General features: G+C 35.4%; 1 protein-coding gene across 3 annotated transcripts in view; it reads left to right on the top strand.

Moving 5' to 3' along the window:
• PTPN20 (protein tyrosine phosphatase, non-receptor type 20) overlaps nt 1–26,595 on the top strand; it is a 50,502-nt gene that overhangs the window by 9,044 nt on the left and 14,863 nt on the right. For 2 of the 3 annotated variants that reach the window (XM_006916918.1, XM_025050327.1), the window contains 3 exons: nt 2,463–2,471; nt 14,582–14,721; nt 17,253–17,343. In XM_006916918.1, the coding sequence (XP_006916980.1) occupies nt 2,463–2,471; nt 14,582–14,721; nt 17,253–17,343 (240 nt within the window). The remainder of the gene's footprint in view (nt 1–2,462; nt 2,472–14,581; nt 14,722–17,252; nt 17,344–26,595) is intronic. The other variant, XM_025050328.1, reaches the window with a different exon arrangement.

The raw sequence follows: 26,595 nt of genomic DNA, 5'->3' as shown, positions 1-26,595 counted from the left end.
TCAGTATAACTAGAAGGAAAAGAGACACAGCCACACTGGTGGCCTCTCTCAACTCACCCCACCCCAATCCATCTAGGCTGATCCAGGGGAAAGCACTAGGGCATCTCACGTAGCACATCTGGCTGCTGGGACAGCACTGGGACTTTAGGGGCTCTCCAGAGGCTTGGAACCCCATCACTCATCACATTCTCCCATGGGGGTAGAGCCCTGGAACTAAAGTGATCTGGTCACAGAGGAGACATACTTCCTCATGGAATAAAGGGTTTTTTTTTTTTTTTTTTTGCCACACAGCAGAGATCTGAGAGGCCTGGGTAGTTCAGGAGGCTTGTGCACCACCTACCGGAAAACAAAGAAAAACCTCTTCTTGTCACCCTGCTAAAGAGAGATCACTCTTAAAAAAATAAAATTTGTTTTAAAAAACAGAGTACGTTCCCATAAATGCCATAAACAACCAAGGTGACAAGGCAGCTCAGAAAGAAAATGCAATATCCAAACTGTCAAAAATTAATGACAAAGAAAGTTCTCAAGGCAGCCTGAGAAAAGAAGATGGTAACCTATAAAGGAAAACTCATTAGATTATCATCAGATTTATCAGCAGAAACTTTACAAACTAGGTGGTAGTGAAATACAATATTTAAACTACTGAAAGAGAGAAAATTACTGCCAAGAATAATATACCCAGCGAAGTTCTCCTTTAGATATGAAGGAAAAAAAAGACCTTTTCAGGCATACAGAAGCTGAGGGGATTTTCTACCACAAGACCTGCGTTACAGGACATACTGAAGGGGATCTTGAAATAAAGAGACAAAAAAATACAAAACTATGAGTGAGGTGACTAACAGACAGACAAAACAGAAAATTTCAACCCTTATTCAGAATAAGGTTGGAATAATATTTACATATTTATGTAACTTAAATATTACATAATGGTTAAAGGAGTTAAAAACATTTTAAAAAGAAAAGAACACAATAGCTATTACAACTCAGAAATGAATTCACACAAAAATAACAATAATTTGAGACAAAGGGAGAGGGAGTAAAGGTCTGAATTTGCAAAGAGGAATGGAGGTAAGACTCACATAGAAGGAAAAGGACTACTGTATATATGAAATTTTCTTTTATGTAAACTTAATGGTAACAACACACAAAAATCCAGAACTGAGACACATAACATAAAAAAAGGGAACTGAGAGAAAAATAATAGAATACCACCAAACAGAAACACAAGGGCAAAGAAACAATGGAGATACAGAGCTACCAGAAACAAAAGACAAAATGGCTATGGGAAAACCTCATATATCAATAATCGCCCTGAATGTAAATGGAATGGAACTCACCAGTAAAAAGGCACAGAGTAGCAGATTGAATCAAAAATCAAAAACCAACTATACGCTGCCTTCAAGAGACACATCTAGCTGCAGGGATAAATATAGACTCAAAGTGAAAGAGTGAAAAACGATATTCCAAGCAAATGGCATCCGGAGAAAAGCGGGGGTAGCCATACTTATATCTGATGAAATAGACTTCAGGATAAAAAAAGGTAAAGAGAGACAAAGATGGACACTTCATAATGATAAAGGGGACAATACATCAAGAAGACATAATGTTGATCAATATATAAGCTCCCAATTAGAAAGCACCAGGATATATAAAGCAACTACTAACAGAACAAAAAGGAGAAACTGACAGAAAAACAATTACAGTAGGGGACCTAAATATCTTACTACATCTATGGCTAGATTATCCAAACAGAATATCAATAAGGAAATATCAACCTTAAATCAGACATTAGACCAATCGGGTCATAATTGACATTTACAGTCTTTCAATCCCAAAACACCATTTTATACAGTCTTCTCTAATCCACATGGAACATTTGCAAGGCTAGACCATATGTTGTGACATAAAACTAGCCAACAAAAAAGACTGAAATCATATCAAGTATATTCTCCAACCACAACACATTGAACCTGGAGATCAACTGCAAAAAGAAAGCAGAACAAACAAACAAACAAACAAATATATGGAGATTAAACAACTAAAGAATGAACGGGCCAAAGAAGAAATTAAAGGAGAGATACATAGAAACAAATGAGAATGAAAATATAACATATCAAAACTTTTGGGCTACAGCAAAAGCAGTAATGGGGCAAAGTTTATTTCATTACAGGCTTATCTCAAGAAACAAGAAAAATCTCAAATAAACAAACATTACATCTTAAAAAAAAACTAGAAAAGGAAGCAAAAATGACACTCAAAGACAACAGAAGGAAGGAAATAAGAAATATTAGGCAGAATTCAATGAAACCAAGAACAAAAACATAATAGAAAAATTAATGCAACAAAGAACTGATTCTTCGAAAAGATCAATAAAATTAATAACCTCCTGGCTAGACTCACTAAGGAAAATAGACACAAATAAACAAAATCGGCAGTGAAAGAGGAGAACTTAGGACAGATAGACCACCGAAATACAAAGGATCATACAAGAGTACTATGAAAGATTACATGCCACCAAATTCAGTAACCTAGAAGAAACTGACAAGTTCTTGGAAATATACAACCTTCCTAGATTGAATCACGAAGTAGCAGAAAATCTAAATAGACCAATCAACAGTAAGGAAATTGAAACAATCAAAAACCTCCCCCCAAAGTAAATGTCCAGGACCAGATGGCTTCACTAGTGAACTCTACCAAACATTCAAACATGATTTAATATCTGTTCTGTTTAAGCTCTTCCAAAAAACTGAAGAAGAGCCAATACTTCCTAACTCATTTTATGAGGCCAACATAAAATGATACCCTGATACCAAAACCTGAGAAGGATAACATAAAAATAAAGAAAACTATAGATCAATATCTCTGATGAATACAGATGGAAATGGAAAAATGCTAAATAAAATGCTATCAAATCAAATACCATACATTAAAAAGAGTATACATCATGATCAAATGGGGTTCATTCCAGAGGCACAAGGAAGGTTCAACAGACACAAATCAATCAATGGGATACACCACATAAACAAAATAAAAGGTAAAAGTCATATGATCATATCAATAGATGCAGAAAATGCATTTGACAAGATACGGCATCCATTTATGATTAAAATACTTAATAAAATAGGTATAGAAGGAAAGTACCTCAACAAAATAAAGGCCATATACGACAAAACCTCAGCTAATATGATACGTGATGGTGAAAAATTAAAGCCTTCCCTCTCAGATCAGGAACAAGACAAGGTCGTCTGCGTGCACTACAGAATATTTAATATAGTGTTCAGTATAGTGTTGAAGTCCTAGCTTGAGCAATCAGGCAAGAGAAAAATAAGAGGTATCCAAACTGGAAGTGAAGAAGTCAAACTGTTACTTTTCTGCAGATTCTCTAGATAGAAAACCCTAAAGACTCTACAAAAAAAACTATTAGCATTAATGTATAGGCTAAGTGGAGAGCCAGAAGAGAGAAAGAGCAATTAGGGAGATTGTTTTATAAACAAACTATATAAATGTCTAAGCAATGTACTATATACTTGAAACTAATAAAATAAAAAATTTAAAAAGCTATTAGCAACAATAAACAAATACATTAAAGTTGCAGGATACAAAATCAACTTACAATAATCCATATTGTTCCTATACACTAACAATGAAATTTCAGAAAAACAGATTTAAAAAAACAATTTCTTTTGCAATTGCAACAAAAAGAATAGAATACCTAGGAATAAACTTAATGAAGCATATGAAGGACTTATACTGAAAACTATAAGACATTATTAAAAGAAATTAAAGACACTAAGAAATTGAGACACTCCGTGTTCATGGATGGAAGAATCGACATAGTTAACAAGGCCATATTAAATAATAATAATAAGATAAAATAAAAAATAAAAGACCCATATTACCCAAAGCAATATACATTCCCATCACATATGCTATCCCCATCAAAATCCCAATGACATTTTTTTTAAAGAAAGAGAACAAAAAAATCATCAAATTTGTATGGAATCACGAGAGCCTGAATAGCCAAAGTAATCAAAGAACAAAGCCAGTTCTATCATACTGCCTGACTTCAAATTATACTACAAAGCGACAATAATCAAAATAGCATGGTATTAGCAAGACAACAGATACACAGACCAATGAATGAATGAACCCACATATAGATGGGCAAATAATTTTTGATAAAGGAGCCAAAACATACAATGGAAAAAAGAAAGCCTCTTTAATAAATGATGCCGGGAAAATTGGAAAGCCACATGCAAAAGAATGAAACTAGATTGCTATCTGTCAACATACACTAAAATTAACTCAAAATGGATCAAAGACCTAAATATAAGACCTGAAATAATAAATTGCATAGAACAAAACATATGTACTAAACTCATGGACCTTGGGTTTAGAGAGGATATTATGAATTTGACCTCAAAGGCAAGGGAAGTAAAAACAAAAATAAATGAATGGAACGATATCAAACTAAAGGCAAAAGGAACCATATACATAACAAAGAGGCAACCAACTGAATGAGAGAAGATATTCGCAAACAATGCCTCTGAAAAAGGGCTAATATCCAAAATATATAAAGGACTCATACAACTCAACAACAGGAAAAATGGGTGGAGGACCTCAACAGACACCACTCCCAAGAAGACATACACCTGGCCAACAGACATATGAAAAGATGCTCCACTTCACTGACTATTTGGGAAATTCAAATAAAAAACAATGAGATACCAACTCACACCTGTTAGAATGGCAGTCATCAACAGGATAAGCAATAGCAAGTGTAGGAGAAGTTTTGAGGGAAAAATAACTCTCATACACTGTAGGTGAAAATGTAAATTGGTACAGCCACTATAGTAAACAATCTGAAGTTTCCTCAAAAAATTAAGAATAGAATTACCATATGACCCAGCAATTCCTCTTCTGGGTATCTTACCCCCAAATTTGAAAACATTTATTCATAAAGATATATGCCACGCTAATGTTTATTGCAGCATTATTCACGGCCAAGACATGGAAACAACCAAAGTGCCCTTTCATAGAGGATTTGATAAGGAAGATATGGTATATATACACAATGGAGTATTACTTGGCCATAAGAAAATACTGCCATTTGCAACAACATGGATGAATCTTGAGATTATCATGCTAAGTGAAATAAGTCAGACAGAAAAAAATGAGAACCACATGATTTCACTCATATGTGGGATATAAAATTGAAAGCAACAAATGGGTAAGACAAATAAACAGAGATAAGGTACTTGGAAGATGGTGGACTAGGTAAGAGCAGGGGTTGCCTCCTCCCAGGTCCACATTGAAATTACAACCAAATTATAAAATTATCAATGTGGAGAATTACCTAAAGTCCAGCTGATCATAACACCTATGTCTGATAATATAAAGGAGCCACATCAAAGCTGATAGGGGCAAAGTCGCAAATCAGGCTGGACCCACACCTGCGATTGGTGGAGGATCACTGGGAGGGAGAGCGAGGCTGGAGAGGCTCCCCTGCAGGAGAGGGGAGTCCTGGCATCATTTATGGACTCCTCAGCCCAGAGTCCTAACCCAGGGAAGAGGAGATTCCAATAACTCTGACTGGAAAAATCAGAGGGGATTCCAGCTGTCTGAGAGAGACAAAAGGAGACTGAAACCTTAGACGCCCCTTTAAAGGACTTAAGCACAGTCTTTCTGACCTGTGGACACTCGCCCAGGGCACCGGTGGTGGGTCAGAGGCTTGTGTGGGATTCATTCTGAGAAAGTACGCATTACCTGAGCCAGAACTATGGCTGGAAGGGCAGCCACCATTGTGCCTTAGTCCGGCCCCTCTACCTGGCAATCTGCAGATGGCCAGCTTGACTGTGTAGATTTCTCCCACAAGGCCATTAGAAAGCTGCTGGCCTTAGGAGATCAGCTCACCCCACCCAACCTGCAGATTGCTTTTGTTGCTGGATGGCTGCCACACCCAGTTCCCATTCAGGGCCAAGCATTCACAGCCAGTGCTGTGAGTGCACGTTTCTGAGGTAGTTTCAGGTAGATAACTGCTGCCAACATGAACTTGGGTGAATATTGAGGATCTGTGGGCAAGTCTCAGACAGCTGGTCTTGCTGTGATCTGGGACTTCTGTGGGAAAGTGAGAAAAGTTACCGAAGTAGCAGCAAGACTGAGGTTGTGTTGATCTGATTGCCATTGTCTCCCTAAGACCCTGCCCCACCCTACCCACAAATTGCTCCAGATGGCCCATTGACAATGAACCACCCCTGCCTTGCCCCTCCCCCCTTGGTCTGCCAATCCACACAGGCAGACAATTTTGGCTAGGAGAGCTCAGGAACTGCATGGAAATCAGTTTCAGGCAGACCTCTGCTGCCTGCAAGAGTTGCAATATTGCGTCTAGGGAGTACAGGGGTCTGTGGGACCACCCCAGATGGCAGCTGGTCTCACTGTGGTCTGTGACTACAGCGGGATCGCCAGGGCACAGAAGTTTCAGCAAAACTGAGGCTCTTTTGTTTGAATGACCCTTGTCTCCCTGAGATCCCACTTCACCCAAACCACAAAGTGCCTGCAGCCCATTGATAGGCAGCCTCCCCTGCCCTGCTTGGATCTGGGGTTCCTCAGTCTGCGCAGGCAACAGACCTTGGCTAGTGCAGTGAGTGCATTTCTGATAAAAGAGTTGTGGGCAGACCACTGCTGCCTGTACGAGCTACAATATCTCTTGCGGGAATTGCATAGGTCTGATGGCCCTTATTTCCCTGAGCTCCTGCCCCATCCAACACACAAAGTGCCCGCCACACATTGATAGGCAGCTGCCCCTGCCCTGGGATGGCGCATTCAGGCCCAAGGTGGATAGTAGCTGACCTTGTTATGATTGGAAACTTGTACAGAGAGCCACAGAGACAGCTCTGGCATATAAACTGACACTGCAGTGGCAGGGGAAATTTACTCAGTAGACCCAAGAGATTCCCAAGGTCCCTATGCCACCCAACATGCATATCACCCAGAGGCTTTTCCAGATTCAGAGACTTATGGGCAACTACAGGCAGTGTCAGACCTGGAGGAGCACTGGTTCCTCTGCTTAACTGCCCTAGGTCATGGACAGTGGATAACCAGACTGCTGCCTACAGCATTGTTCTTCCACTTATCTATAGATCTAGCATACACAACAAACATCTGCAGATCACTTTGTAGTTCCTACCAGGTATCCTAGAGCAATCAAAAGCAGGGGCTGACCTTGGCCTATTGGGGAGCCCCTTCAAGGGGCCACAAAACCAATGCATCTAGAGGCTTACACCAGACCACAACAGAGCAACTCCTGACTAGTCACATAAGCAATACATGCAAAGGGTGGTTGCAACAAGTACATAAGCCTGCTAGGGCAAATCCCACTCAGTGGGGTCAGCCCCCACACAGCAACTCTTACCCTGTGGGTACAGCCAGTTCTCACAATTAGTCAACCTGAGCTTTAATTTCATCCAATGATGTACTAACAACAGTAAAGACTTGGCAACAACAGAAGATCCCACACAATCCACACAAAGATCGTGTCCAGACCCGGGACATAGAAGATCAGGGAGAGTGTGCCTGTGGGCTACACAAGACACTTTCCACATTAGGCCATCTGGCCAAAGTTAAGAGACAAAACAAATATTCCTGACACATAGAAACGAACACAGAGAGGCCAATAAAATGAGAAAAGAAGGAAATATGCCACAAACGAAACAACAGGACAAAACTCCAGAAAATAAGATAAATGAAATGGAGGCAAGCAACCTACCAGAGACAGAGTTCAAAATAATGATTATAAGGATGCTCAACGAACTTAGGAAGAGAATGGATGAGCATAATGAGAACCTCAACAAAGAGATGGTAAGCATAACAAAGGACATAAAAACTATAAAAAAGAACCAGACAGAAATGAAGAATACAATAACTGAAATGAAGAATATACCAGAAGGATTCAATAGTAGATTGGATGAAGCAGTAGATTAAATCAGCAAACTGGAAGACAAGGTAGCGGAATACACCTAATTAGAACAACAAAAAGAAAAAAAATCTGTTTAATGAGGATAGTTTAAAAGACCTCTGGGACAACATGAAGCACAATAATATTGCATCATAGGAGTACCTGAAGAAAGAGAGCAAGGGATTGAGAATCTATTTGAAGAAATAATGACAGAAAACTTCCCTAACCTGGCAAAGGAATTAGACATAAAAGTTCAGTAAGCCCAAAGAGTCCCAAACGAGAGGAATACAAACAGACCCACACCAAACCCATCATAATTAAAACACCAAAGGTCAAATAAAAAGAGAAAATCTCAAAGGCAGCAAGAGAAATGCAGCTAGTTACTTACAAGGGTAACCCCAAAGAATGTCTGTGGAATTTTCAATGGAAACTTTGCAGGCCAGAAGGGACTGGCAAGGAGTATTCAAACTTATGAAAAACAAGAATCTACAACCATGAACTCTACCGAGCGATGCTTTTAATTAAAATGCAAGGTGAGATAAAGAGCTCCCCAGACTGGAAAAAGCTTAAGGAATTCATCATCAACAAGCCAGTAATAAAAAGAAATGTTAAAAGGACTTCAGTAAAAAGAGAAGGGGTAAAAAAGAAAATAGAAATAACAAATACAGATAATGAAATGGCAGTAACTATGTACCTATGAGAAATCACTTTAAATGTGAACATTAAATGCTCAAGTCAAGACATATAGGGTAGCCAAATGAATAAGAAAACAAGACTCATGCATATGCTGTCTAAAAGAGACCCATCTCAGATCAAATGACACTCACAGACTGAAAGTAAAGGGATGAAAAAGATATTTAATGCAAATGGAAATGAAAAAAACGAAGCCAGGGTAGCTATACTTACATTAGACAAAATAGACTTAAAAACAAAAGCTATAATAAGAGACAAAGAAGAGCATTACATGATGATAAAGGGATCAATAAATCAAGAGGACATAACCCTAGTAAACATACACACTCAACACAGGAGCACCTACATACATAATGAAATTATCAACTGCCATAAAAGGAGAGATCAACAGTAATACACTCATAGTAGGAGACTTTAACACCCCAATGACACCAATGGGCAGATCTTCCAGACAAAAAACGTCAACAAGGAAACAATGGGCCTAAAAGACACACTAGACCAGATGGATTTTATAGATATTTTCAGAGCATTTTACCCCAAAGCAACAAAATATACATTCTTCTCAAGTGCACATGGAACATTTTCTAGGATAGACTACACGTTAGGACACAAAACAAGACAAAAATTTAAGAAGACTAAAATCATATTGGCCGTCTTCTCTAATCACAATGGTATGAAACCAGAAATCAACTACAAGATAAATACTGGAAAATACATAAACACATGGAGGCTAAATAACCTGCTATTAAACAATGAATGGGTTATTAATAAGGTCAAGGAAGAACTCAAGATACCTAGAGACAAATGAAAATGAAAACACAATGACTCAAAATCTGTGTGACACAGTGAAAGCAGTCCTAAGAGGGAAATTCATAGCAATACAGACCCACCTCAAGAAAAATAAAAAGCTCAAACGGTCTAACCATACACTTAAAAGAAGTAGAAAAAAAATAGCAGACAAAGTTCTAAGTGAATAGAAGTAAGGAAATAATAGAGATCAGAACAGATATAAATGAAATAGGGTCTAGGAAAACAATACATAAGATTAATGAAACCAAGAGCTGGTTCTTTGAAAGGATAAACAAAATTTACAAACTCTTAACCAGGCTCATCAAAGAAAAAAGAGAAAGGACTCAAATAAATAAAATCAGAAATGAAAGAGGAGAAATAACTACGGACTCCACGGAAATACAAAGGATCATAAGAAAATACTATGAGCAATTATATGCCAACAAATTGGACAATCTGGAAGAAATGGACACATTCCTAAAAACATACAGTCTCCCAAGACTGAGTCAAGAAAAAACAGGTTCATATTTTAATTAGTACTTTCAAGTCTTTATTCATGAGAGAAATTGAGTTGAAATTTTCCTTTCTGGATTTTGCTATCAAGATTATGCTGGCTTCATAATATAAGTTGAAATCCAAAGTGAGTAGAAGAAAGGAAATAATAAAGATCAGAGCAAAGATAAACAAAATAAAGTCTAGAAAAACAATACAAAAGATGAATGAAACCAAGAGCTGTTTCTTTGAAAGGATAAATGAAATTGATAGACTGTTAACCAGACTCAGCAAAGAAAAAAGAGCAAATAAATAAAATCAGAAATGAAAGAGGAGAAATAACTACGGACTCCACGGAAATACAAAGGATCATAAGAAAATACTATGAGCAATTATATGCCAACAAATTGGACAATCTGGAAGAAATGGACACATTCCTAAAAACATACAGTCTCCCAAGACTGAGTCAAGAAAAAACAGAAAATCTGAACCGATTGATTACCAGCAAGGAAATAGAATCAGTATCAAAAATCTCCTGAAAAACAAAAGTCATGGACCAGATGGCTTTATAGACAAATTTTACCAAACATTCAAAGAAGAATGAACACCGATTCTCAAATTATTCCAAAAAAATTCAAGAAGAGAGAAGGCTCCCTAACTCCTTTGTGAGTCCACCATTACCTTGATCCCAAAACTAGACGATGACATTACAAAAAAAGAAAACTATAGGCTGATATCTCTTATGAACATTGATGCAAAAATGCTCAACGAAATATTAGCAAACTGAATTCAGCAATATGTTGAAAACATCATACAATGATCAAGTTAGATTTATTCCTGGAATGCAAGATTGATACAATATCTACAAATCAATGAATGTGATGCATCACATTAACAAATCGAAAGATAAAAACCATATGATCATATCAATAGATGCAGAAAAAGTATTTGACAAAATCCAGCATCCATTTGTGATAAAAGCTCATCAAAGTGGGAATAGAGGGAAGATACCTCAACATAATAAAGGCCATATATGACAAACCTAACAGCTAACATCATACTCAATGGAGAAAGGCTAAAAACGTTTTCCTTATGATCAGGAACAAGACAAGGATGCTCACTTTCATCACTCTTCTTCAACATTGTATTGGAAGACATAGCTACAGCAATCAGACAAGAAAAAGAAATAAAAGGTATCCGAATTGGAAAGGAAGAAGTAAAACTCTTGCTATTTGCCGATGACATGATACTGTATATAGACAACCCTAAAGATTACACCAGAAAACTGTTAGAACTGATCAATGAATTCAGTAAAGTAGCAGGATACAAAATTAATATTCAGGAGTCAGTGACATTTTTATACACCATTGGTGAACTTTCAAAAAGAGAAATTAAGAAAACAATCCCATTTACAATTGCATGAAAAATAATAAAATACCTGGGAATCAAATTAACCAAGGAGGTAAAAGACCTGTTCTGGGAAAATTATATGTCACTGAAAAAAAGAAATTGAAAAAGATACAGATTAATGGAAGCATATACCATGGTCATGGGTAGGAAAAATCAACATCATTAAAATGTCCATACTACCCAAAACAATTGATGGATTCAATGCAATCCCTATCAAAATACCAATGACATTTTCAGAGAGCTAGAACAAATAATCCTAAAATTTATATGGAACTATAAAAGACCCTGAATAACCATGGCCATCTTGAGAAAGAAGAACAAAGTTGGAGGTATCACACTACCTGATACAGTAATCAAAACAGCATGTTACTGGCATAAAAACAGATACATTGATCAATGGAACAGAATAGAGAGGCCAGAAATAAATCCACACCTATATGCTCACTTAATATATGACAAAAGAGGCAAGAATATACAATTGGGTAAAGACCGTCACTTCAGTAAATGGTGTTGGGAAAATTGGACAGATACACATAAAAAAAAAAAAGAAACTGGACTAGTTTCTTACACCATATACAAGAATAGACTCAAAATGGATTAAAGACGTAAATGTAAGACCCAAAACTATAAAACTTTTAGAAGAAAACATAGGCAGTAAACTCTATGATATTGCTAACAGTACTTTCTTTTCAAATATATCTCCCTGGGCAAGAGAAATAAAAGAAAAAATAAACACATGCAACTACATCAATCTAAAAAGTTTTTGTACAGAAAAGGAAACCATCAACAAAACAAAAAGACAACCGACTGATTGGGAGAAGATACTCGCTAATGATACATTTGATAAAAAAGGTTAGTATCCAAAATATATAAAGAACTCATACAACTCAACAACAAAAAAATAAACAGTCCAATTAATAAATGGGCAGAAGACCTGAACAGATACTTTTCCAAAGAGGAAATACAGATGGTCAATAGACATCTGAAAAGATGCTCAAGGTCACTAATCATCAGAGCAATGCAAATTAAAACCACAATGAGATATCACCTGACACCTGTCAGAATGGCCATCATCAATAAATCAAAGAACAACAAGTGTTGGAGAGGATAAGGAGAAAAGAGAACTCTCATTTAAGCCAAGACTTAAATGTGTAGAGAGGCACTCATGTTGCTGGTACACACCATAGCAGATGTGGCGTTCCTGATGCTTCATTATACCTAAGGTGACACATTACTAGAGCCAACAGTTGTGGTGGTGACTTTCCAGTTCCTCACAGTTGCTAAAGTGGTGTCATCCCGGAGCCAGTGGTTAGAGCAGTGGTGTTCAGCTCTCTCATATTCATCATTGTGGTAAAGGTAGCACTTTTCTTGGCAGACCATTCTGCTGTGTTATTTTTGGATCATAACAAGGGAAACACCTGCTCTTCAAACTTGCCCAATGATGTCGGCACCAAATAGCTAAATAACATCTCTTTCTGTAATGATTGCCATTAGCTATATCTGAAGCCTGATGCATACACCTTGTTGGAGTTCTTAGACCAGGCTGCAATGAAAAGAAACCAAATTCATAATGACATTAACATTAAATAAATATAATGCAAGTCCAGAGGTAGGAAGTGTTCCAGGTTCAAAAGCATTAGTTAGTCAGTGATGTCATCAAGAATATAAGTTCTTTATGGTTTTTCTTTCTTTTTTTCTTTTTAATATTTACCATATTCAGTGTATTCCTTTTATGGTCTCACAAGGCTGCCTTTGGTAATCAGGGCCTTGTGCTTCTATGCTTATGCCCGGGCAGGGGATAGAGGTAGATAGAGGCTTGATTCTCTTGCCCATAATCCCTGAATAAACTTTTCCTTGCTTCCCATTGGCTCAAATCATCTACCTATTGCTGAATTATTCACTGAATAGGGAATTATTGTGGCATGATTACAAATGGCTTTAACTAACCCTCAGGGTAGAATAGAATCACTGTTGGGAAGTCAATGACAGTATTCATTGCAGTCATTCTACCTTTCCTCTCTGCCTTCTCTCAGCTTCCCCCCACCGCCCCCTGTAAGGCTGGAACACAAGGGTAACTCTAAGCGTTTTTCCATTGAGGATCAAAGATGATCAAAATGTCTTCTACTTTTGTGGGAATTTGATCTCCCCTTCTGGGCTTCCTAGTGCTCTTTTCATACTAAGGTTAGAGATATCTGTGAAAATTTTTAGGATTTCTGTAACTGTCTCTCCTAACCAACAGCCCCTCATTCTCACCCCTACATAAAGCTTTTAGGTATGTATACTAGTGTTCCAAGACACGATGACTTTCCTAGGGCTGTGCATATTTTTAGAAACTTCTATCTCTTTTTAATGTTTGTTCTTCTTAGTTGCTTCTTGCATATTTTTTGCTGTTATTAACTTGATTTTAGTTCATATTATTTGGCTTTGGACAGAGACTTTTGAGAATGGTATTTTACTTCAAAGTTATAAAAATTTTAAAATATTCTTTTAATATTTACTTCTAGATTTATTACATTTTGGCCAGTGAACATGATGTGTACCATTTCAGATATGTGGAATCTAGACTGTCAACATGACCTAAAGGATTTTCATTTTTAAAAAAGTCCATGTTTACTATTAAATAGAATGGCTATAAATATATAACTATATAATATATGTATACATTATATTATATATAATTATATATATTTTTAGTTTTATTGGTTACATCATATAGATCTTCTCTATCCTTAGGTTTTGTGTGTGTGTGTGTGTGTGTGTGTGTATGCATGCATGCGTGTGTGTGCATATGTGTACTTGATCTGTTTTAGAGTAAGAGGTATTTTAGACTCTTCACATCCTGTCATCTCAGACTCCAGTGACTTCCAAACATTTAGGCCCGGGGAGGGGAAATGTTTCTCTTTTTCCCATCTAAGTCTTATACACACTTACCTTGGCATAATTGTCAGTATATAACCCAATTCACATTATTAAACAGAAAACTTCTCATTCTGCTGTTTGTTATATTTATAGTACTCACAGTTTTCTCTAAAACAGTGGGTTTTGTGTACATAGTCATGATTTTTCCGAAACAAGGATACTTTCTTTCAAAGTGATAGACTCTTCAGCTCTGAAAAAATAAATGTTCATTAATCTTTAAGTGGCTGTGTCTTTACTTAAGAGAAAACAAGAACAACAATAAAATCTCCCTTCACAAACATACAAGTAAGTTACAAATGTGAATTTTTCTCTTCTTAGGTATACAAATTGTTTCTGAAAGGGAGCTAGCTCAGTTGGCTCAGGTTCGACCATTAATATTCAGTTTTCATGAGCAATCAGCCATCAAGGATTGTTTTAAAATGCTTCAGAAAAAAGTAGAATATGAAATCATCCAGGAATTTATGGTAAATATTTTTGTCTTAAAAAAGTCTATATGTGATTTCTTTTTCTACATCACTACCAGAGAGTTTTTTTCTATTTTTTAGACTGAGTACATTGTTTTTGTTTTTAAAAATTGAATTTGTTTTTTGAGGTACTAAATGTACATAGTAAAAAAGTCAAATAGCATGAAAGGTTATGAAGTAGATAGTCTCCCTTTTTTTCTCCCTTAACTTCCTAGACCCTTTCTCCACTATTAAGTTTTCCATATAGATTTACAGAAAAATTGTTGACATGTATGTACTTTACTCACTATTCTACCCTTCCCTTCCTTTTAAAACGAATTTTCCACTTAAGAAATAATTTCCAACTATATTATCAGCACATATACAGCTCTATCTCATTCTTGTTATGTGTTTCATGGTAGTTAATTATATGGATAAGACCTTCTTTTCTTTAAATAGTCCCCTGTGGTGGACATTTAGATTATTCTAGTCTTCGCTATTGTGAATAGCAATCACTCTCCTTTGTATTCCTGTGCATATGTGTGCATATTGTTTAGAACAAATCTAGAAAGACAACCAATATTTTGTGCTATCAAATTTTTGGATCTTTGCTCATTTCTTAAATGACAAATGATTCTTGTTGGTGATCTAATTGGCATTTCTTTATTTGAGAACAAAGGATTAGCTTTCCCTGTTTTTAAGCCTTTTATATTTATTTTCGAACTGCTAGTTCTAATTCCAATGTTCTAGTCATTCTTTTTCTTATCTATAACTCTACATAATGAAGATATTATCCCTTTTGCATGTCATATATGGTAAAATTTTCTACTTTGTTGTTTGTGTTACATACACATGTGTGTGCAAACATGTATTTACTGAAAAGAAATGACTAATTTTTAGTGGTCAAATATGGCAACTTTTTCTTTATAGACCTCAGGGTTTTCTGGATATTTAGGGAATTCATCTTTCACTCTAGGATCATAAAACTTATTTTATGTTTTTCCTAAATATTTGATAATTTTTTAATGTGTATATCTTTGATCCAGCTAGAATTTAATTTTTTATAAGGTGTTTGGTAGGAACCCAGCATTATATAGCCATTTTGTTGTCCCAAGATTCTCTAAAAACTTCTTTTGGGTAATGTAAAATGCCACTTTTATCATATACTGAAGTTCAACACACATTTTAATTTATTCTTAGACTTTTTCCACTGATTTGTTTATTCATATACCGGTACCAAATTCTTTAATTAGCATAGATTTATATTATTTTTTACCATCTGTTAAGACTAGTTTTTCCTCATTACTCTTTTTCTACAGAATTGTTTTGGTCCTTCCTACAGATTTTTTCCCAGGTTAATTTTAGAATTGGTTTGCTGAAAGATTAAAAAGGTAATAATCTGATTATTTTATCCCACTGCTTAAAACTTTAATTAGCTCCTCATTCCCCATGGAAGGAGTTGTCACCACTTTTTAAAAGATGATTGGTGCCAAATTTGCCACCCAAGAGTTACTGAAGAACTTTTGAAAAGTATAGGTTTGGAGGCTTTACATACAAATATTCTAATAGAGTAGGGCTAGGTACACCTCAATTTTTTTTTTTTATATGTGAAGCAAGGCCTTCCAGGTAGTTTTTGCTTTCCTTTGGGCTAAGTCATGTGCTCTGTGGTCTTGTTATACTATTCACTGTTTCCTGGAGAGGATGGGCATGCCTTCATGCCTTTATTCCTGTCCTCCTACTTGGAACGATAGCCATTTACCTCTGCTCTTCTTTCCTTTCACACACACAGACTTTCATGTGAGTAACTTCTGATGAAGGCCCAGTTCAAGTGCTTCTTCCTTTCTAGGAGCTTTTCTTCCCATACTTCAGGTACAATCTAGTGCTGTTATTTTTACTGGTGTCTCTGTACCTTGTTTACATATCTGCCTCTCCAACTGCTTCGTTCACTTCTTTAGGGTGAAGCCATTTTCAAATTCAGATTCACTTTTGTATTCTAATACCTAGAATAGCACCAAGTATATACTAATGTTCAATAAATGTTTGTTGAAAAAAAAATATATATATATACTTGGTAAAGAAAATTTTTTGAAAGGAAGAATTCTTTGATTGGTGTCCTAGCTATGATTTCTTCATGGGGCAAGGAGTAAACTGTGAGACTATTTGTATGTTTTGTTAATATGTTTATATACTTATGTTGCTGTTATTTTATTATTTTTGTCTATAAAATGATCAATTTATGGGTAGCTCCAAATATGTGAATATTCTGTATTGACTTTTTTTAAAAGGAAAATTGAAAAATATTGAAGTTCAAGGGAAAAAGGATCTCTAAGAGTTTAATGTTTTCTTATACAGTAACTTGTTGATTTATATCTCAAATTTGGGATATTTTTAAATAGTAATTTTTAAATGGGATTCTGATTTCTACACTTGTTATATAATACATTTAACATAAGGTCATGTCATATAGTGACATGAACACTAAAAAAGGCAGCTTTTTTCTTTTTCTTTTTTGTTATAGTATATACATGACTTATATTTCTTACCTTTTAAAGGATTTAGAATATAAGAATCTGACTGGTGAGTTCAACTCTGGGAATGAACCATGCAACAGAGACAAAAACAGATATCGAGATATTCTTCCATGTAAGCTGAAAATGGTTTTGATTATTTTCTTGTTAACATTTGGGAAAAGATAAAAAGTGAATTGTATAGCTTTTAGTGTTAGGCAGTTTGACCTGTGACCATGATGAGGAGCTCTAGCAGTGGGTGGCCTGGGCATATTTTTGTATATGCTAGAACATGGTAAAGGTCAAATCTTCTATTCCAGGTATTTCTTCCAGTCACTGTCATGGGGTTAATTATAGAAGTTCTTCAATCTTTTTCTTATGCTTTACTACTTCTCAGTCCATGAACCATCTAAAACAAAGTCTAATAGTCTGAGATACCAAAGTCACTTTTGGTACCCCAAGCCCTGATACTTTTTTGACCATTTTGTGACCACAAATACAATGGGGCTATTTCTATTCTTTGTCTTGGACAATAAAGCTATCAATCTATTCTCCAACAAAAGGCTGCCCTTTGATTGTCTTCAAAGGTCCTTACACATTACTTCCCTGTGCTGAGCGAAGCTAGTGCCAACCGGGTTACTCACAGGATTTCTCTGTCTCAGGCCATCCAAAGAGCAGAAACAAAATACAACATGGTTTTACTCTTAGCAGGAAATCTCATTCTATGCCTTACATTCCTTACAGAGTCAAAAATTTTCCAAATTACCATTTTTTCTTTCAACTTGACCTTCTTCCTTTATTATATATATCTTATATAATGCAACCATCCAGTTGTCTAAAGCAGAAAATTTTGAGTCATCTGTAATATCCAAAAGTAGTCACAAAGCTCTTTTGATTCTACCTTCTTAAACATCTAGAATCCTCTCCATTTCTAAATTCCTACTGCTGCTCTCTGTTTCTCTCCTGGTGAAATTCTTCAGCATGGCATAAATTTTACCTCTCTAGTCCCAGCTCTCCTATAGAACTTATTTCGATTTCTGGAATTCATCATTCTCTTTCTCTTGTTACCAGGCCTTTGAAACTGCGGTTCTTGCAAGAACCATCCATCCCCCCTTCTTTGCTGAGGTAATTCCTGCAATCTTTCAGAGCTAGCTCAGCCAGACCTTCCCTGTTTTCCTCAAAGCTAGGTTTGGCTTATCTCTAACAATCTACCATCTTGTGACTACCCTCTGCCAATTACTAAACTATATTTTAATTATCTATTTATATTTCTGTTTCTTCCAGTAGACTTGAAGTGGTTATTATAACTATCAAAGTAGAACACATTGACTGTCATCACTGAATAAATACCTTCATATTTAGTTGGTTCATTCAGTTTTAAAATAAATTTATAATTATAAAAGTAATAAAGATCTTCCTGAGATAGTTAAAATATTTTATTCTGCTACCTTCTGTAGGGGGAATATGCAGAAGTGCATTGATATATATTTGTGAAATCAGGGTGATGAACCATTATTAAACATTTTAAGAGATAATGCCATTCAGGATGTCATATGATTCCATACAAATCTAATGATTTTTTTGTTCTATTTCTTTAAAAAAATGCCATTAGGATTTTGATGGGGATAGCATATTTAACGAAGATGTATACTGCTTTGGGTAGTATGGCCCTTTTAACTATGTCGATTCTTCCATCCATGAACACGGAGTGTCTCAATTTCTTAGTGTCTTTAATTTCTTTTAATAATGTCTTATAGTTTTCAGTATAAGTCCTTCATATGCTTCATTAAATTTATTCCTAGGTATTCTATTCTTTTTGTTGCAATTGCAAAAGAAATTGTTTTTTTTAAATTTGTTTTTCTGAAATTTCATTGTTAGTGTATAGGAACAATATGGATTATTGTAAGTTGATTTTGTATCCTGCAACTTTAATGTATTTGTTTATTGTTGCTAATAGCTTTTTAAATTTTTTATTTTATTAGTTTCAAGTATATAGTACATTGCTTAGACATTTATATAGTTTGTTTATAAAACAATCTCCCTAATTGCTCTTTCTCTCTTCTGGCTCTCCACTTAGCCTATACATTAATGCTAATAGTTTTTTTTGTAGAGTCTTTAGGGTTTTCTATCTAGAGAATCTGCAGAAAAGTAACAGTTTGACTTCTTCACTTCCAGTTTGGATACCTCTTATTTTTCTCTTGCCTGATTGCTCAAGCTAGGACTTCAACACTATACTGAACACTATATTAAATATTCTGTAGTGCACGCAGACGACCTTGTCTTGTTCCTGATCTGAGAGGGAAGGCTTTAATTTTTCACCATCACGTATCATATTAGCTGAGGTTTTGTCGTATATGGCCTTTATTTTGTTGAGGTACTTTCCTTCTATACCTATTTTATTAAGTATTTTAATCATAAATGGATGCCGTATCTTGTCAAATGCATTTTCTGCATCTATTGATATGATCATATGACTTTTACCTTTTATTTTGTTTATGTGGTGTATCCCATTGATTGATTTGTGTCTGTTGAACCTTCCTTGTGCCTCTGGAATGAACCCCATTTGATCATGATGTATACTCTTTTTAATGTATGGTATTTGATTTGATAGCATTTTATTTAGCATTTTTCCATTTCCATCTGTATTCATCAGAGATATTGATCTATAGTTTTCTTTATTTTTATGTTATCCTTCTCAGGTTTTGGTATCAGGGTATCATTTTATGTTGGCCTCATAAAATGAGTTAGGAAGTATTGGCTCTTCTTCAGTTTTTTGGAAGAGCTTAAACAGAACAGATATTAAATCATGTTTGAATGTTTGGTAGAGTTCACTAGTGAAGCCATCTGGTCCTGGACATTTACTTTGGGGGGAGGTTTTTGATTGTTTCAATTTCCTTACTGTTGATTGGTCTATTTAGATTTTCTGCTACTTCGTGATTCAATCTAGGAAGGTTGTATATTTCCAAGAACTTGTCAGTTTCTTCTAGGTTACTGAATTTGGTGGCATGTAATCTTTCATAGTACTCTTGTATGATCCTTTGTATTTCGGTGGTCTATCTGTCCTAAGTTCTCCTCTTTCACTGCCGATTTTGTTTATTTGTGTCTATTTTCCTTAGTGAGTCTAGCCAGGAGGTTATTAATTTTATTGATCTTTTCGAAGAATCAGTTCTTTGTTGCATTAATTTTTCTATTATGTTTTTGTTCTTGGTTTCATTGAATTCTGCCTAATATTTCTTATTTCCTTCCTTCTGTTGTCTTTGAGTGTCATTTTTGCTTCCTTTTCTAGTTTTTTTTTAAGATGTAATGTTTGTTTATTTGAGATTTTTCTTGTTTCTTGAGATAAGCCTGTAATGAAATAAACTTTGCCCCATTACTGCTTTTGCTGTAGCCCAAAAGTTTTGATATGTTATATTTTCATTCTCATTTGTTTCTATGTATCTCTCCTTTAATTTCTTCTTTGGCCCGTTCATTCTTTAGTTGTTTAATCTCCATATATTTGTTTGTTTGTTTGTTTGTTCTGCTTTCTTTTTGCAGTTGATCTCCAGGTTCAATGTGTTGTGGTTGGAGAATATACTTGATATGATTTCAGTCTTTTTTGTTGGCTAGTTTTATGTCACAAAACACTGTCTACGCAATCCTGAATAAAAAGGAAAAAGCCAGCGGTATCACACTGACTTCACATTATGCTACAAAGTGACAATAATCAGAACGGTATGGTATTGGCAAAAAAAAAAAAAAAACCCAAAACCAGACACACAGACCAATGAAATAGAATTAACAGCCTGTAAATGAATCCACATATATATGGGCAAATAATTTTTGACAAAAAAGCCAAAAACACAGTGGAGAAAAGAAAGCCTCTTCAATAAATGGTTCTGGGAAAATTGGAAACCCACATGCAAAAGAATGAAACTAGACTGCTGTCTGTCAACATACACCAAAATTTACTCAAAATGGATCAAAAACCTAAATATAAGAAAGACCTCAAGCAATAAATTGCAATGAACAAAACATAGTACTGAACTCATGGACCTTGGGTTCAGAGAGGATTTTATCACTTTTACCTCAAAAACAAGAGAAGTAAAAACAAAAATAAATGAATGAGACTATATCAATCTAAAGGCAAAAGGAACCATAAACATAACAAAGAGGCAACCAACTGAATGGGAGAAGATATTCGCAAACAATGCCTCTGATCAAGGGCTAATATCCAAAATATATAAAGGACTCATATGACTCAACAACAGGAAACATCTAATTAAAAATTAGGCAGAGGACCTCAACAGACACCTCTCCCAGGAAGACATACAAATGGCCAGGAGACATATGAAAAGATGCTCAACTTCACTGACTATTTGAGAAATTCAAATCAAAAGCACAATGAGATACCAACTCACACCTGTTAGAATGGCAGTCATATACAAGCTAAGCAATAACAAGTGTTGGATAGGTCTCAGGGGAAAAGGAACCCTCATACACTGTAGATGGGAATGTAAATTGGTACAGCCACTATGGTAAACATTCTGAAGTTTCCTCAAAAAATTAAGAATAGAATTACCATATGACCTAGCAATTCCTCTTCTGGGTATCTACCCCCCAAATTTGAAAACATTTATCTGTAAAGATATATGCACCCCAATCTTCATTGCAGCATTATTCATAGTGGCTAAAACATGGAAACAACCAAAGTGCCCTTTGATAGATGATTGAATAAAGAAAGTGTACATATATACAATGGAATATTACTCAGTCATAATGAAAGATGAATTTGCAACGACATAGATGGATCAAGCTAAGCCAAATGTAGTCCAGGGATTTTTAGGTTTAAAGACAATCAATTTCCTTCATTTCTATAGCACTTTATCATTTATGAAGCATTTTAAAATGCATAATCTTATATAATCTTTATAAAATACCTCTAAAGTATACCAGTCTGAGACTGCTATTCAGAGTAATGTTGGCCTCATAAAATGAGTTAGGAATTGTTCTCTTCTCTTTAATTTTTAAGAAGAATTTGAGAAGGATATATATTAATCTTTGAATGTCTGATAGATTTCATCAGTGACTCCATCTGATCCTGGACTTTTATTTTTTGGGAGATTTTTGATTACTGTTTCAATTTCTTTATTAGTGATCAATCTGTTTCAGTCTTTCAATGTTTCATGATTCAGTTTAGGAAGATTGTATATTTCCATTTCTTCTCGGTTCTCAAGTTTGGCAGTGTATAGCTTTCATAGTATTTTTGCATAAACCTTTGTATTTTTTTATAGTATAAACCTTTGTATTTTTTTATAGTATTTTTGTATAAACCTTTGTATTTCTGTAGTGTTCTCTTTCATTTCTGATTTTATTTCTTTGAGTCTTCTCTCTTATCCCTTTAGTGAGTCTAGCCAGAGTTTGTTCATTTTATTAATCTTTTCAAAGGGCCAACTTTTTGTTTTATAATTTTTTATTGTATTTTTGTTCTCTACTTATATTTATGTTTGCTCTAATTTTTATTAGTTTCTTCCTTCTACAGATTTAGGACTTCATTTTTCTTTTTTTAGCTTTTAAAGTGTTATTTTGGATTATTTATTTGAAATTTTTCTTGTTTCTTGAATTAAGCCTATAATGCTATTAACGTCCTTCTTAGTACCACTTTTGCTACGTCCCCAAAATTTTGGTATGTTCTATTTTCACTTTCATTTGCTAGATTTATATTTTGATCTCTTACTTTTTCTTTGATCCAGTAGTTGTTCAGTAGCATGTTGTTTAATATCCACATATTTGTAGGTTTTCCACCTTTCTTCTTGTAGTTAACTTCCAGATTCATATTGCTATGGTCGGAAAATGTATTTGGTATGATTTCATTCTTTTAAAATTTAGTAAGACCAGTTTTATGCCCTAACATATAGTATATTCTTGAGATGGTTTTGTGTGCACTTGAAAAGAATTTATATTCTGTCATTTTGAGATAGAAAGTTCTAAAACATCAATTATGTCTATATGATCCAATATGTCATTTAAGGCCAATATTTCCTTATTTCCTTATTGACTTGTCCAGGATCGGATGGAGTCACTGATGAATTCTATCAGACATTCAAAGATTAATACCTAATTCCTTATCGACAGAAATCTATCCATTTCTGTCAATGGGATGTTTAGGCCCCCTATTATAATTGTATTTTTGTCAGTTTCTCCCTTTAGGTCTGTTAGTAATTGCTTTATATATTTTGATGCTCCCAGTTTGGGTGCACATATATTGATGTATTATATCTTCTTGATGAATTGTCTCATTTATCATTATAAAATATCTATCTTTATATATTATTAACTTTTTTTTATCTTGAAATATTTTTTGTCTAATGTAAGTATGACTATACCCACTTTTCTCTGGATGACATTTTCTTGGAGTATCATCTTTCACCCCTTTACTTTGAATCTATGTTTGCCTTTGGAGCTGAGATGGGTGTCCTATAGGCAACATGGAGTTATGTCTTGTTTTTTCATCCATTCCACTGCTCTATGCCTCTTGATTGGTGAGTTCAGTCCATTTACATTTAAAGGAATTAGTGACATATGACTACTTACTACAGCCATTTTATCTCTTGTTTTCTGGTTGCTTTGTATCGCCACTGTTTCTTTTCTGTTGTGTTTCTGTCTGCTATTTTAGTTTTGTGGTTTTCTATGATTTTTTTCTCCATTTCCTTTTTGTTTTATGTTACATGTCTCAGCTCTGGATTTTTGTTTTATGGTTATCATTAGGTTTATGTAAAAAATATTTTACATACAGTAGTCCTTTTTCTTCTGATTATGTTTTATCTTCATTCACCTGTGCAAGGTCAGTCTTTTTTCTCATTTCCTTTTATATCTTTGTTGTCACAAGTAATCCCTTTTAATGCTGTGCATTTTTCCAAATTGCAGAAGTTATAGTCTTTTTTAAAAATTATTTTTCCTTTTAACCTTTATGTTATAGTTAAGTGTTTAATACCTTATTCTGAAATAAAGTTTCATTTTTCTGCTTCTGTCTGTCTGGTTGTCATCTTACTCAGAGTTTTGTATACTTTTGTCTTTTTGGTTCATATGGAAGAGCTCCTTTGAACATTTCTTATAATGCAGGCCTTGTGGTGGTAGAATCCCTCAGCTTTTGTTTGTCTGGAAAAGCTTTTATTTTTCCTTCATATCTAAAAAATAACTTTGCTGGATATATTATTCTTGGCTAGTAGTTTCTCTCTTTCAATATTTTTAATATTCTACTCTCTCCCAGTTGTAGAATTTCTACTGAAAAGTATGATGATAATCTAATGGAGTTTCCTTTGTATGTTATAGTCTCCCCCAATTCCCCTGCCGCTGGCTGCCTTGAGTATTCTTTCTTTGTCATTAATTTTTGATGGTTTTAATATAATGTGTCTTGGAGAAGGTCTTTTTGAATTGGGATCATTGGGTGTTCTGTTAGCTTCTTGTATTTGAGGCTCTAGTTCTTTTTATAAGTTTGAGAAGTTCTCATTGATTGGTTTGAATAGGCTCTCTGATCCCTCCTCTTCTCCTTCTGGCATACCCATTATCTTTATGTTGTTCGTTGTGATAGAGTCAGATACTTCTCGTAGAGGTTTTGTTTGTTTGTTTGTTTGTTTTCAACTCAGTCTCTTTCTTCTTCCTCCTGGGTCATTTCTATGTTTCTATCTTTGAGCTCACTAATTCTCTCTTCCATTTGGTCTGCTGTTTTAAATGCTCTCCAATGTATTCCTTGTTTCATTTATTGAGTTTGTTAGCTCCAGAACTTTTGTTTGGTTCTTTTTATAGTTATATGCTCTTTGGTAAAGTACTCCTTTTGTTTATTAATTTTTATACTGAGCTCATTGAACTTCTTTTATGAGTTCTCTTGTACTTCACCTTTATAACTGCATTTTTAAATTCTGTCATTTAAGTCACAGTCTTCTATAACTTTGAATTTGATTTCTGGAGGCTTTTCATTTTTTTCCTCCCATGTTATGTGCTCCCATGTTATGTTGGTTGTTCATGGTACCTGATGAATTTGTTTCTCTGCCTGGGGATTTGAGATAGTGACCTCTTTTCTTCTTTAGATAGTCTTGATTTCAACAATTCAGCAGGTTGATATGTAGGGTGCTTTCTTTTGTTTTCCAGAAGATGATGTTATAACACAAGTTTTGTTTTCATCTACTGGCCCTATTTGCACCTCTGGGATTGCAGTGGAACTGCATCACGTCAGTTAAGGGAAATGCTGTGTATCCACTGGGATGGTGGATGTCCCTTGTGTGACCAGCTCACCTTGGTTATTGGGCAATACTACTGAGGTGCGGGTATGTAGTGGATAGTGAAGAACCAGTTTTACGAGCTACCGGCGCTACTTCCTTTTTACTAATGATCACTGGCCCTGCTGTTTTTGGAGGCGTCTCCACTGTCTCTATTGAGGTCTACCAGGATGAGTAGGTCTGGGAAGTGGGCTTCTCAGCTTTCTTTACTGGGCTCTTTCAGGATGGGTGAGGCTATGGAAGCAAGTTTACCTATGGCTCTGCCCCCCTAGTAATGACTGTCTGAAATGCACTATTGTTTTAAGCTTCCCAGCCACCTGTACTGGGTGTCTGCTGTGATACAGAGAAGGGTAGAGAGAGGCCTTTTCTCAGGGGACTACTGCTTCTGCCCATCTTAAACTCTAGGCTCTACTGTGAGTACTGTAACCCGATTCCTCCATTGCTGCCGCTACTGGAGCTGTGGTGGGTTCTGAACTACAGCAAATATCCCTGTCCTTCCTCCTGTCCCACTGCCCTGCTCGTTTAAATCTGCCCACCTTAAGATATTCTGATGGATGGATCTTTCAGGCATATTTTAATTAATTTATTTATTTTTAATTATTTAATGTCACCACATATTTGACCACTTTTACCCCATCTACCTCCCTCAAACCCCCTCCCTTCTACTCACTGGTAACTACTAGTTTACTGTCCATGTCCATGAGTCTCTGTTTGTTTGTCATGTTCGTTTATTGCTTTTAGGTTTATATCCCACATATAAGTGATAGCATGTAGTTTTCAACTTTTTCTGCCTGGTTTATTTCACTTAGAATTATTATCTCGAGGTCCATCCATGTTGTTGCAAATGGCAGTATTTCACCTCTTCTTATGGCTGAGTAATATTCCATTGTATATATGTACCACAGTTTCTTTAGCCAATCATCTATCGTAGGACACTTTGGTGGCTTCCATGTCCTGAACACTGTGAATAGTGCTGCAATGAACATCAGTGTGCAATTATCTTTTCAGATATGGGTTTTCAAGTCTTTGGGGTAAATACCCAGGAGAGGGATTGCTGAATCATATGGTAGATCAATTCTTAGTTTTTTGAGGCACCTCCATACTATTTTCCATAGTGGCTGTACCACTTTGCAGTC

The sequence above is a fragment of the Pteropus alecto genome, unplaced genomic scaffold (assembly GCF_000325575.1).
Source record: "Pteropus alecto unplaced genomic scaffold, ASM32557v1 scaffold287, whole genome shotgun sequence".
Classification (NCBI taxonomy): domain Eukaryota; kingdom Metazoa; phylum Chordata; class Mammalia; order Chiroptera; family Pteropodidae; genus Pteropus; species Pteropus alecto.
This window is presented reverse-complemented; position numbering and strand designations above follow the sequence as displayed.